The following is a 12,374-nucleotide window of genomic DNA, read 5'->3' on the forward strand; positions in this document are numbered from 1 at the left end:
TGTCTTCAATATACCCAATACAGACTCAATCGGATCACGCTGCAAAGAGGAATGCTGTTAGACCACGATGTTCATAAAGGGAGATACCGAGGCACATCACGGTCTCGAGCATCAGGTTTAACCCCCCTATCCAAAACCGTCCAAGCGGTTAACAAGGCTAATAGTTATCCTAGGGTGTATACATATATAAGCCTGCTAGAAGTTCTAAAGCAAATGAACCGCAGCAGCCTAAAAGGCGTAAACTGGCCCATTTATCTGAAACAACTCCTCGGGATGATGAACTGCCATTCGTTCCACTCTTGGACGGCAAGGAGAGCTCATCATTGGTGAAGCGCCGTCATGATGCGTTTACAGATTTCTGGTCCGTCCAAAGCCAGAGAATTCAGGTTCGTGCAGTCCTAGGGAGATTATAATGTCATGCTGATTCAATTGTAGGAGATTCTTAGCGAGCTTGACTCCAAAGCCGTGAAAGATCTTGCGGACTTCATTAAGCAAGCGGGACCTGAGAGGTGTGGGTTCTAGCGCTCATATAATCTCTTGCTCGCTAATTGCTGGTCATAGTTACGAGAACCGTATTCCATGTGGAATGATTACTTTAGGATCCAATATCTCTTCAATATCGGGGCTCCTAGACCGGCTTCGTAAGCGGGTGCAAGCTGACGGCATTGCGCAAGTTGCAGTAATCGAAGCTGGAGACGCTGGGAGCGTAAAAAATGTTCTGAAGACCCTCATTCGGAATATTTTATCCGACAATAGCGCCGAAGAGACCGATATTAACTCTGCTTCGTGCCATTTGGTATTTACATGTCTCCTCTATTTAAACCCGATTGTGCTGACTGGTTGAAAGGGCCCGAAACATCTCCCATACGATTTGGAGCTATTGCATGGTTACGTACAGCGGAACACGGGGCAGAAAATAGTCGTTGCCTTCAAGGACAGCGAAGCATTCGACCACGGTGTTCTGAGTGATCTGATCTCTTTGCTATGGTAATTCTGACCGGGGCCTCACCTATTCTTATCCAGTTACTGATTGCACCAGGTCATGGCAAGATCGTATTCCTCTTGTTTTCCTTTTCGGCGTGGCAACCTCAGTGGACTTATTTGAATCTCGATTACCTCGGTCATCTGTGAGTTTGCTCCAGGGCCGATGTTTCGACATTCGCGACTCCGTGGATTCTATTCAGCGGATATTCTTTGATCTAGAGACCTGCCCTGATGGCACCCTATGGCTCGGTCACAGGGTCAGCAACTTGCTCGTAGAGCAGTCGGAAGATCACTTTCAAAGCCCCGAACGATTTAGCTCTTCGTTGAAGGTATGCAGCTGATGCAAAAACGAGGTGTTTTATGGCAGCTAATAGTAACAGTACACCTACATGGCCCATTTTTTTGCAAACCCATTAGCGGTCTTACTCTCAAACGGTATATGTGACAAAGATTTTCAACCAGAACTATGCGAAGCGATCCGGAACATTCCGTCATTTCGTAGGTGCGTGTTCTTCGGATCCTGTCAACCTGTTTACGAAGACGTGTTAATAGATTGCAGGCATGCACAGACACTACTGGACAAGAAGGAAACCAAAACGGTGAAAAAGCTCCTGGATAACGATGTATTTCTGGCCCAGGAAGCCTTGAATAACGTTATTATCGGCCAAGAAACCATGAACCGTATGTTTAAATGCGTGGGTTCCCTAAAAAGAGTGTTGGATGTTACCAGGACAGCAAAAACACCGAGTCTGTCGGACCTCGTTATCCGAGCAGTTGGCGGGGAGCTGAACTCGTCGAAGATTATTATCGAAGCGCTGTCAGCCATCAAGAAGGTGACGTCCAACATACTTGTGAGCCTCCTCATTACACTAGGAGAAACATTGCCATTAGCAGGTGACTTGTATGATGAGCTTCAAACCCTTCTGTCTAATAAGAAAGGTCCTGGAGTTTTGAGAACGAAATACGACGACTCTCGCATCACCCACAAAACCACTCTAGTTGCCCAGCGACTCAAACTAACAAAAGGCAGAGCGAAGCTCTCTGACGAAGAAGCCGAATATACTCGTATAGTGGACCGTTTTCACAGTGGTTTCCGGACGTACTTGATCGAGAATCTTATCCAGCCAACTAGCCTCTTTATGCATGAAGCTTTCCTATATGATTTCAAAGGGCCCATTGGGGATACTTTCGTTCCTCGCCCGAGGTTCACAGTGGAACGTGCGCTATCGAACCCGTCTGATTATCTAGGGTTCGACTCCGGCACATTCTTCGAGAGTCTTTCGGCTTCTCAGCCTGCTACTGCGTTGCTTTACCAGCTTTACTTGGAATCGGGAGCTGTCGTGAACATTTATGACCTATGGAAGGCATTCTACACCATTATTAGCGGTGAGGATGGGGAGAATTTTGATGAACGAATGGCGCTTAGTATATTTTATCGCGCAGTCTCTGAATTGAAGATGATGGGAATGGTGAAGTCGAGTCGACGAAAGACGGATCATTTAGCAAAGCTAAGCTGGATTGGATTATAATGAGACGGTTATATATAATTTAGCTTCATAAAGCGTGACACCCATCCTCTCTAGCATTGCCCGTGCCGTCGTATCCTCATTTCATCGTATGTACTGTCAAATTAGTATGGATTCAACCACAAAAGTGTCTTATGACATTCTTCTTGCCCGAGACTTTTGCTGTTTTCTGGCCATGGGTATATCGTTATGATATGAAAATAACCCAGCTCTATCCCCTCGTTGCGCTTGTTCGCGGGTTGCTGACTTCTGTTCAGAGTCACAAGATTTCTAAACCCTTCCGGGAAGCTCGTTAAATTGATCGTCTAGACCCCAGACGGCGCGATTTTGTATTGGCTCAATGATATTGTCCTGATCCAGGGGCCTGCCACCTTCAGAAAAGACCATTACTTCTCTCCGGCGACGCCTCAGCTCTTGATCTGTTGTGGTGCCTTCCTGCAAACGTCTCCCGCCCCAGGCCTGGGTAGCACCTGTATCTGCTCCGTCTGGCACCCAAACACTCTCCCAGTCATCGTCTCCTTCCAAAATACTGAAGCGGCTTCGTTCAACGGAAGAATCATATGCATCAAGCTCGTCTTCTTCCAATCTGGCTCCCATTAGGCCGTATCTTCGGAGCTGTCTTACTCCTTCATGATGAGTAGCTAGAATATTGAAAATGTTACTCATCAAGGGGTCATCGGAGCCCCAGGTCTTCATAAACAAAAAAACATTACGTCTTCTCGTATCATCTTGCAAAGTACACGGGAACGGATATCTTGTTAGCCACTGACTCACAAGCCCGGCTTCTAGGGCCGTGTGCACGCTTTCTGGTAAAAGGGCAAGGAGGACGCCTAAAGCCTTCTCCTCTCCCGGGGGTCTGGTTCGCGGAAGTATGGGAGATGAAGTGGTGCCAATCTTCTCAGTATGGTCCTTTAGAAAGTAGCATAAACAACCGACTAGACTTTTAAAAGTAGATAGATCCCTTAATCTGCTAGACGCGCTGGAGCGGGCCACTATCATAAGAAACGGATCAGGAAGGGCCAAGAATAGTAGACACAGGCGAAAGGGAAGAGGGCGGCATACAAGGTCTGCTTAAGATCAGAAAGTGTAGTGCATCTAAGGCTCGCCGCCGGAGGAGTGGGTCACGGCTGGACAGATCCTCAAGGAGCAAATCTCGCGTGGGACCTTTAGTTGCTCGTTCGGCTATTATTTTTAACGCACTATTATACGCGAGCGGCCGTTAGCTTCACAATTCAAAATAGCTTGGAAGGATAGAAGACTAACGCAGCTCTTAAATCGAAACTGGAGCTTTCAGAAAGCTTCAACAGCGATTCTATTTTCAGGGCTTTCCAGACAGTCAGGTTCCAGGCGTCCCAAAGAGGTAGAGATGCAACATCATAATTACCATCTTCCGTAGCTTCTCCAATGAGTTGGTCCTCTTTCTCTTCCTTTTTGATTTCCGTAAGGTGCCTGACCTGGGAGAGCTCCCAGGTTATGCCCCGGAATGCGAAAAAGAGGGTAACTCCTGCAGAGGGATTAGGGTCTTGTCGCTAGAAATAACAAAAATAAAAATAAAAAACGGAATGATTGTATAGCCGCATACCTAGGCCGAACCACAGGAGCCGATCACTCAAGTGCGTCGCCATACCATTTAGCATTCCATCGCGGGTTCGTTAGCCGTCTGCGTGCTGGCGGAGAGGAAGAAGGTGGTCAAGCGTCGACGACCGGGGTTGGCAGAAAGTTAACTTTGAAGGCGGTGAAGGGTTTAATTTTCTGCGATTTTTGGCGGTCGTGCTTTTGTGAGGACAGTGCCGACAGCGCAGATAACCCGCTGACAGTGGCACCGGCGTGGATCTCAGCGCTGCAAGTCAAGATGGCGCCCTCACAGCTAAAGCAGTTGAAAGCCTCTCTCCGCGAGAAGGGAGTTATCGGACAGCAGCAGTCCAAAAAACAGCGGAAGCAAAATGCAAAGTCTGGAGCTGCGGCCGCCAACCGCATCCATCGCAATGCTGTTCTCCAGGAACTCCGAGAGCAATTCAATCCGTTCGAAGCAAGAGCACCAGCGCGGCCTGCGAAGTTTGCTGTAACAACCAACAAGGGCAATACCGACCCGGTTCGACATCGTCCCGGCGTCACGAGAGGCCTGGGCGAGCAGCGGGTAAGCTCTCTAGCATTCACCGTGGGAAGCGTCCTATTTGATAGGGCACAGTTTGATAACCTGGTCACAGAGAAAAGAAACTCTCCTGAAAGAAATCCATAGCCGCAATAAAACTGGAATGCTCCTCGATCGACGTTTCGGCGAAAATGATCCGACAATGACACCCGAAGAGAGAGCGGCGGAACGCTTTGCACGAGAAAGTCAAAGGCGACTCAAGAAAGAGTCCATGTTCAACTTGGAAGATGACGAAGATGAAGAAATGCTGCTCACTCACGGGGGCCAGGCGCTCTCTTTTGACAAGGAGCTCGGGGATGATTTCGACGAAGGCGACTTGAGAGATTCGGAGGATGACAGTGAATCCGGTCGGAATAATAAGAGGAAACGCCTCGTTGAAGAAGATGACATGGAGGGTTTAGCTGGGCAATCCGACGACGAAGAACAGCCCGAACGGAAAAAGTCAAAACAAGAGGTCATGAAGGAGATTATTGCTAAATCAAAGCAGTACAAATATGAGCGGCAAAAGGCTAAGGAAGATGACGACGACTTGAGAGCCACTCTAGATCAGGGGCTTCCGAGCATTTTTGAAATGATGAGGGGTATCAAGGCGCCAGAGCCACCACTGCAGGAGCAGCGTCCGGATCCGATGATGAATCCGGATCGTGCTGCTCTTTTGAATGGCAAAGATAGGGATGCTGCGGACAAGGAGTATGATCAGAGGCTGAAGCAGATGGCCTTTGATAAACGCTCCCAGCCTGCAGATAGGACTAAAACGGAAGAGGAGATAGCTGAAGAAGAGGCTACACGCTTACGCCAACTTGAGAAGGAGAGGCTGAGGCGAATGCATGGCGAAGATGATGAAGGATCAGCAGATGAAGGTGGTGCGGATCTAGATGACGATGCGGAAGTCGATGATGCCAAGCCGTTCGGTCTACATCAATTAACTACACGGCCGGACCTAGATGTGGAAGACGAAGATGACTTTATAATCGAAGATGAGTTGGTTGAAACTGGGTCCGCCCTAGACTTGTCGTTCGACGACAGCGACGGCAGTGAAAGTGCGGCGGAGGAAGACGATGATGATGATGACGAGTTCATTAACGGGCTAACTCTACACCCAGGGGCAGAGAGTATACCTGATGATAAGAAGACGCTATCCACCCAAGACGACTCCCTAGCCTATACTTATCCGTGCCCTGAGAGCCATGAAGAGTTTTTAAACATATTAAAGGACGTGAAGATGGAAGATTTGCCAACAGTGGTTCAACGAATCCGCGCTTTACATCACTCCAGGCTTCATAGCGACAACAAGGCGAAACTGGGAAAGTTCTCTAGAGTCCTCGTGGAACATGTCTCGTACCTTGCAAATTTACGAGAACACCCGCCCTTCGCCATCCTTGAGAACCTACTACGTCACATCCATTCCCTCGCCAAGACGCATCCGGAGGATGTAGCTGTTGCTTTTAGGGCTCAGCTTCGTGCAGTGGCCAACGATCGACCCTTTAACCTTCTTCCGAGTGACCTGGTCATTTTGACTGGCATCTCAACTATCTTTCCAACATCCGATCACTTCCACCCCGTGGTGACACCGGCGATGCTTTCAATGGGACGTTACCTTGGACAAGGTAATATTGAATCTTTGGGGGACCTCGTCATCGGTGCTTACGTGACAACTTTATGCCTCCAATATCAAGCATTATCAAAGAGATACATTCCGGAACTTGTCAATTATGTTTTAAATGCTTTATGCATTCTCGCACCTACAGCACCAAAAACTAAGCTGGGCTCATTCCCTGCGCGTGTTCCCTCAGAACCAATGCGACTCGAAGGCACAGATGTGTCCGCCGAAGTCAGGACTCCGTCATTCTGGGACGTTCTAACCGGCTCGACGGTTGCAAAGGATAGGGCGGAGGGTCTAAAGTTGTCTCTTGTCGAGACGTTCACGTCAATACTTGAAACTGCTGCTGAGTTATGGGCCACCAAATCTGCTTTCTTTGAGGTCTTTGAGCCCGCCCGAGCGGTTCTCAAACATTTGATTAGGTCGTGTGCGGGAAAGGTGCCTACAGCCCTATCTGATCATATGCAACGTACTTGTCACAGCATGAATGCTCAGCTTGCAGAAGCTCGACGAGCCCGCCGCCCCCTACTACTCCATAATCATAGACCGCTCGCAATCAAGACAGCAATACCCAAGTTTGAAGAATCATTTAACCCCGATAGGCACTATGATCCCGACCGCGAGCGGGCTGAGCTCAACAAGCTCAAGGCGGAGCATAAGCGCGAGCGCAAAGGCGCGATGCGAGAACTCCGGAAAGATGCTAACTTTATTGCACGCGAGAGCCTACGGGAGAAACGTGAGAGGGATGCTGAATATGAGCGGAAATACCGTCGTCTCATTGCTGAGATTCAGAGCGAGGAGGGACGCGAAGCGAATGCCTATGAGCGGGAGAAGAAGTTGCGGAAAGGGAAGCGGTAAAAGGTCATTTGTTCGCTCCGCTTTTAGGGAGTGTGCTGCGTGCATCCATGCATGTCTTGGTGTCATTATTAGTTATTTGGAAATGTGTTGTAGTACCCTTGCAATCGCTATATCGGATTGCATGGAGCGGGGTTGTCCTTGAACATAATTTGAGCAGGGGAAGTTGACCCGTGTTGCACACGTACCAGCGCGCGGACTTCTGTAGCTAGCTAGTTCCTCCGTATAATGCAACCTTGCGGTCCAACACACGTATGCCCAGGCTGCATCTGCCCAATCACAGGCCATAGATCACGTGAGATGACTCAAATTCGGGTTTCGCGCAAACTTTATCAATCTAATCTGATCAGATAAGATCCTCCATCCGTCTTCCCAGGCTGCATCAAGCCCGTCTTCGCCATTTCGCGAGCGCAAGAGCCCCGGATGTCCTGCCCACGACGCTTCAACGGGCACTGTTTTCACTGTAATACTGAATTTATACTTATATTCCGCCCTTCTAGACAGCATGTGGCACGTTTGGCATCTTGAGCCGGCCTCAAAGAAGCAAAAACGTGTCGTCCGCAGACGGCACCGGCTGGCAATCTCTTGCTCTCGATGCAGGCGCTTGAAGGTAAAGTGCGATCGACAGACTCCCTGTGAGAATTGCAAGAGAAGTAAGCGTGCAGATGAATGTATCTATCTTTCGAATTCTCCCCGTCCTGAACGGCCCGAATCGCAGAGCGCCAATACTAGAACACCTTCCACGGATGACGAAAAAGGAGGCCTGGACAGTCCGCTAACGGGTCTAGAGTCACCGCAATTGCTTCACGACTTAAATCCATCTGGTGGTGATTCCCCTACTGCTGGGCGGGTGATTGAGCCGCTCAGAGTCGAGGTTTCTCGAGAGTCTCCAAATGGTGCGATGTATTTATACCCAGATACGGCGACGATCTGGTTGTCAAAGTTTCGAGGCGAGACTCATTGGGCTGTCTATCTGAAGGAAGTGGGTTTGCCATCGAATCTATCGCTAAACACTATAGCTAACATGAGTGGACAAGTTCAAATCAATATTCTCTCCTGACGACAATCACCTCGAGTTCCCGCCTCTTCCACAGATTCACCCAGAAGCAGATGATGCCCACGCCGACGCTTCGGGCCTAAATTCGAACTTCACCAGTCTCTTCGGTAATCCCAAGGATTATATTCTCTCAATCATACCTAATAAAGACCAAATCTGGGTTTACGTTGAGAATTATCTCTCAACGGTAGAACGAATATACCGCGTTTTACATATCCCCTCATTCCGTAAGGAAGTGGAAGCCTTCTGGAAGAATGAGTCAATGCCCAGATGGGATTGGATGGCACAGTTCTTAATGGTTATTGGCATTGGCTGGCTCACCACCCCACATGCAAATTCGAAGCGAGTAAAACGATTGCTGAGAGCGGCGGAAGTATGCCTTCTACAAATGTCCTTTATCCTCCACCCGACCCTCCTCACTATAAATGCACTCTGCATGATGGTGATTGCAAAGCATATGGGCGCGATGTCATGCCACGAGTACGATTCGTGCGGGCCTCTCATGGGAATTGTGATCCGTCATGCCATGTCCCTTGGCCTACACTGTGATCCGGCCTTAAGTTTGAAGGATATATCGCCATTTCAAGCAGAAATGCAAAGAAGACTATGGACGACCATTGTCCACCTTGAGCTGCAACAGTCAATCACCAGTGGCAGTCCCCCTCTTCTTAAGAGAGATGATTTCAACACACTACCACCTCTAAATTTAAACGACGATGACCTCGACCCGTGTAGGGAAGAGCCCTTTGTGCCAGCTGCAGAGTTCGAATTTACAGATTCTTCCTTCCAGATTCTCCTCACAGGTGCATTTACAACAGCATTCGAGATAGTCACCACTGCAAATTCTCTATCAGGAAACATTAGCCACAGCAGAGTGATCCATCTCGACTCCATTCTACGAAGCCTTCTCATGGAAACCTCATTTCTCCGAAACACTTTATCCATATGGCCCACCAACACAGAAACAAGCTGGAAAGCTCTCCAAGTATCCACACTGGAATTAACCTTGCGACGCATCCTCCTCATCCTTCACCAGCGATATGCCCGTCAACCGCAGGCGATTATTTGTTACCCAGCATCTTACTGGTCCGCATTGGAATGCTCTTTGGCCATTCTCGTCCACCAGCGACAGGTACACGAAGATCCCGTGCATAGCGAATCAGCAAGGTGGTTCGCAGAATTATTCAAGAATGACTTTTTTATGGCGATCATGATGGTTGGCATCCAGCTCTGTCGCAAGGACAATCCTGTGCCAGATGGAACCGAACCAACGATGAAAACGAGCGGGTGCTACAATCAAATTATCTCACCAAGGTCGACCATATTACAGACACTTAAGTGGTGCCAGGATATCTGGACGAGTAAGCTGACTCACTCATTCTGTCAGTCGAAAGTAAGCGATATAATTGGGCGAATAATAGGCAACGTAGAATTAGAGGTTTAAACGGTATATTGATGAGGCATTGGTAGCGAAAATGCGTTTATGCTTATGGAGTATGGAATGCACACGGTGGAACCTATTATGGATGTACTGTACATATAGGACTTTAAATAGACAATGTCCATCACTTCTCAGTATAATTGGGAGAAATGCCTGGCATTGACACGGAACGCAACGCCACTATGGTATAAACGAGTTCAAAAGATATGGAATATATATCGCCAATTCTACAGACTTATGAGGTCGTAAATAACTAACTAAGATTCGTAAATAACTAGTTAACTAAGATTGATTGATTGATTGATTGATTGATTATGTCATCCACCGTCCCAGCCGCTTTGTCAGCAGCTATGCAGGCGTGACCTCACATGATCACCAGCTCAGTCACATGCTCTAAATACAAACTAAACAAACAGAATAACACGTACAGATTTGATTCGGTAAGCTCGGCCCGACGTCCTTAGCACGGCATGGCATCGAGGGCTCGGCCCGAGAGGAATAGCGGTTCAACCCCCTACAGAACAGCAGCAACACCTTCCCTGGCACTGCATGTGCTTTGGTGTTTCTTTGTAAACATGTGGAAGCCAGTTACATAGTCTTGTTTCACCCTTTTAGTTGAATTCCAGGTCATGGGAGATTTCAGTATTGTTCTTGTCTTCATTTCTGGATACACTCTCTCAGTCAGATTCACTCTCTTGATCAGATTCACTCTTCAGATTATCACCTTCATTCCCAGACTCACTCTCTTGGTTGGATTCATATTATGGAGAAGCCTGATTCACTTGCCATATGGAAGGCGCGAATCTTGTGTGGGCAACCCTTCAGATTTTGGGCGGGATACCATGTATAATCCAGGTCAAACCCTAGTCATTTGATTCAGTATTGAAGCCTTTTCCTATGGATCCAGCTTGCCAGAATCTCATCCACTTCCCATTCATTCTTATTGTGGATCACAACAGGATCAGGGGATTCCATACTCTGGCCAGGGAGGGGGTTGTTTGGGGGATTTTTATTTAATTCTGGTTTGGGCTACGTGGTTCTGAGATGGGTGCCCCAGAGTCGATCAACCAGCCAACGTACGGGAAACTGCGATGGGGAGATGCTCTCCGGCAAATAGAGATACCAATCATTTTCATCCACCAGGCTCAAAGTGCGAGTCAGCCCAGTGCATTCGTAGTACTCAGGATAAAAGCCGCTATACTCCCAGTCAATAATTCCAGTAACAATATAGCGGCCGTTGGGATCCTGTTTCACCATTATGTTATCAGTCCTAACATCACCGTGCGTGAACACCGATTCATGCATTGAAGTGGAGCGGTCATTTCTCAGAAAGGAACGAAGGAATTCAACATAAGTGGAGCTGCCATGGTGGTGGGCGGAGAATTGCAGGTCGTTGAACTTGATGGCCGTGGTGATGCCTTTAAAAAGGGCGCATTCATCAACACGGAGCTCTTTGACCCCTTCTCCACAGACCCCTCCAAGCACATTGCCATCATCCTGTCGAAGTATTCTCAGACGGCGGAAGATTTCATCCAGCTGGCCTTGTATTGATAATTTTTCCTCATGGGACAGGCTAGGCCATGCTTGGGTCAAGGTCATGCCTGGAATGCATGACATGAATATGACTCGAAAGGGCCCGAAAGCAACCAAACCATGTGGTCTCGGTGCAGGAACATCAGGTGCCTGTTTTGCAAGGAATTCCAAGCTTGTGTACTCTGTGTAATCTTTGTTTCCTGTAATGACTTTGGCAATGATGTTCTCATTGCACTTGACAACCACACCTCTAACAGGATTTTCCCAGAGCTTTGTTGAATCCCAAAGAAGCTTCTTCAAGGAGAGAAAGAGTGAATCTGCTGTGTCACCTGGCCCACTATTCACTAACTCTCCTGACTGTGCAAGTAAAGATGTAACCTTCTCAGACAATGGAAAGATAACTGAAGCAGTCTCAGCAAGCTCAAGACGTGTGCGGAACTCGGGAGCCCTTCTCTCAGATGTGCATCCCTCTGCGGGTGACAAAGCTGGGGAACCAGTTGCCATTGTGATCCTGCGGGTATAATTTGTTGGAAATGCAGATAGCAGATTGACTTCTGGCTCACGCCTTAGGGCGTCATGAAGTTCAGTTAGTGTTCGGAGATTGATTCTTGCAGCATAAGACAGCTGAGAATACTGAGCATTTAGATGCTCACGATGATAAGAGTCAGAGAACATTGATATTAGGTCCACCGCAGGATTCTTTTCCAAGGCGGCCTTAAATTCCAGCAGAATGTCTCTGTTCCATTGTGCTGCTTCGGCGTTGGGGAGGGTAAGGGCTCGTGGAGCTTCTTCCATGTTGTACGTGGTGGAAGTGAGGCCAGTAGAGGAAGTAGCCTCGATATCATCGGGTATTTCATACTTGGAATCACGTAAAAGAAAATAAAACAGGAGATAGACGAACTGTCGAAACCCAGCCCACGCCGCCGAGCAATAGTGCCAGAGGAATGAAAACATTATGGACAGGGCAATATGGACAATGGCGTTCTGCAAGCATCCAGAGGTCGCGTAGTGGAGTCACGCAGGTCACGGAGGTCGCTGGTTGATGATTGCAGGTCACGACAAACCTCCCGAAAATGTCTGGGTAGCTGGAACACTGCTTCCCTGGTCGAAGTTCGTCCACCTGTACGGTCAATTAGGGCTCGCCGATATGGAACACTTGACTGTTAAGCAATGAGAAAAGACATTGAAGCAAGAAGATGATGATTTGTTGGAGTTTCGTGATTTCC

The 12,374-nt window shown here is 48.1% G+C and overlaps 5 protein-coding genes across 5 annotated transcripts; 3 read left to right on the forward strand and 2 right to left on the reverse strand.

The window, feature by feature from the left end:
- Window positions 1-67: 67 nt before the first annotated feature.
- Window positions 68-3,408, forward strand: CIMG_02248 (origin recognition complex subunit 3; the record flags this gene model as incomplete). Its single annotated transcript, XM_001248476.2, has 8 exons — window positions 68-115; window positions 174-386; window positions 436-509; window positions 562-796; window positions 848-987; window positions 1,040-1,313; window positions 1,365-1,486; window positions 1,544-3,408. 8 exons carry the CDS (start codon window positions 68-70, stop codon window positions 2,511-2,513), a joined length of 2,076 nt encoding a protein of 691 aa, XP_001248477.2. The 3' UTR covers window positions 2,514-3,408.
- Window positions 1,690-4,137, reverse strand: CIMG_02247 (uncharacterized protein; the record flags this gene model as incomplete). Its single annotated transcript, XM_001248475.2, has 5 exons — window positions 1,690-3,502; window positions 3,573-3,709; window positions 3,774-3,834; window positions 3,895-4,014; window positions 4,093-4,137. Coding segments are annotated over 5 exons (1,085 nt in total), but the record flags the coding sequence as incomplete, so codon positions are not given.
- Window positions 4,138-4,362: 225 nt separating this feature from the next.
- CIMG_02246 (rRNA maturation protein) lies at window positions 4,363-7,257 on the forward strand (the record flags this gene model as incomplete). Its single annotated transcript, XM_001248474.2, has 2 exons — window positions 4,363-4,647; window positions 4,718-7,257. The coding sequence occupies 2 exons, from the start codon at window positions 4,363-4,365 to the stop codon at window positions 7,118-7,120; spliced, it is 2,688 nt and encodes an 895-aa protein (XP_001248475.1). The 3' UTR covers window positions 7,121-7,257.
- Window positions 7,258-7,622: 365 nt separating this feature from the next.
- On the forward strand, window positions 7,623-9,800 carry CIMG_02245 (uncharacterized protein; the record flags this gene model as incomplete). Its single annotated transcript, XM_001248473.2, has 3 exons — window positions 7,623-7,770; window positions 7,906-8,099; window positions 8,155-9,800. The coding sequence occupies 3 exons, from the start codon at window positions 7,623-7,625 to the stop codon at window positions 9,616-9,618; spliced, it is 1,806 nt and encodes a 601-aa protein (XP_001248474.2). The 3' UTR covers window positions 9,619-9,800.
- An 844-nt stretch (window positions 9,801-10,644) lies between these two features.
- CIMG_02244 (uncharacterized protein) lies at window positions 10,645-12,102 on the reverse strand (the record flags this gene model as incomplete). The annotated part of the gene is made up of 1 exon (XM_001248472.2): window positions 10,645-12,102. The coding sequence occupies one exon, from the start codon at window positions 12,100-12,102 to the stop codon at window positions 10,645-10,647; it is 1,458 nt and encodes a 485-aa protein (XP_001248473.2).
- Between the last annotated feature and the right edge of the window lie 272 nt (window positions 12,103-12,374).

The sequence above is a fragment of the Coccidioides immitis genome (assembly GCF_000149335.2).
Source record: "Coccidioides immitis RS genomic scaffold supercont3.1, whole genome shotgun sequence".
Classification (NCBI taxonomy): domain Eukaryota; kingdom Fungi; phylum Ascomycota; class Eurotiomycetes; order Onygenales; family Onygenaceae; genus Coccidioides; species Coccidioides immitis.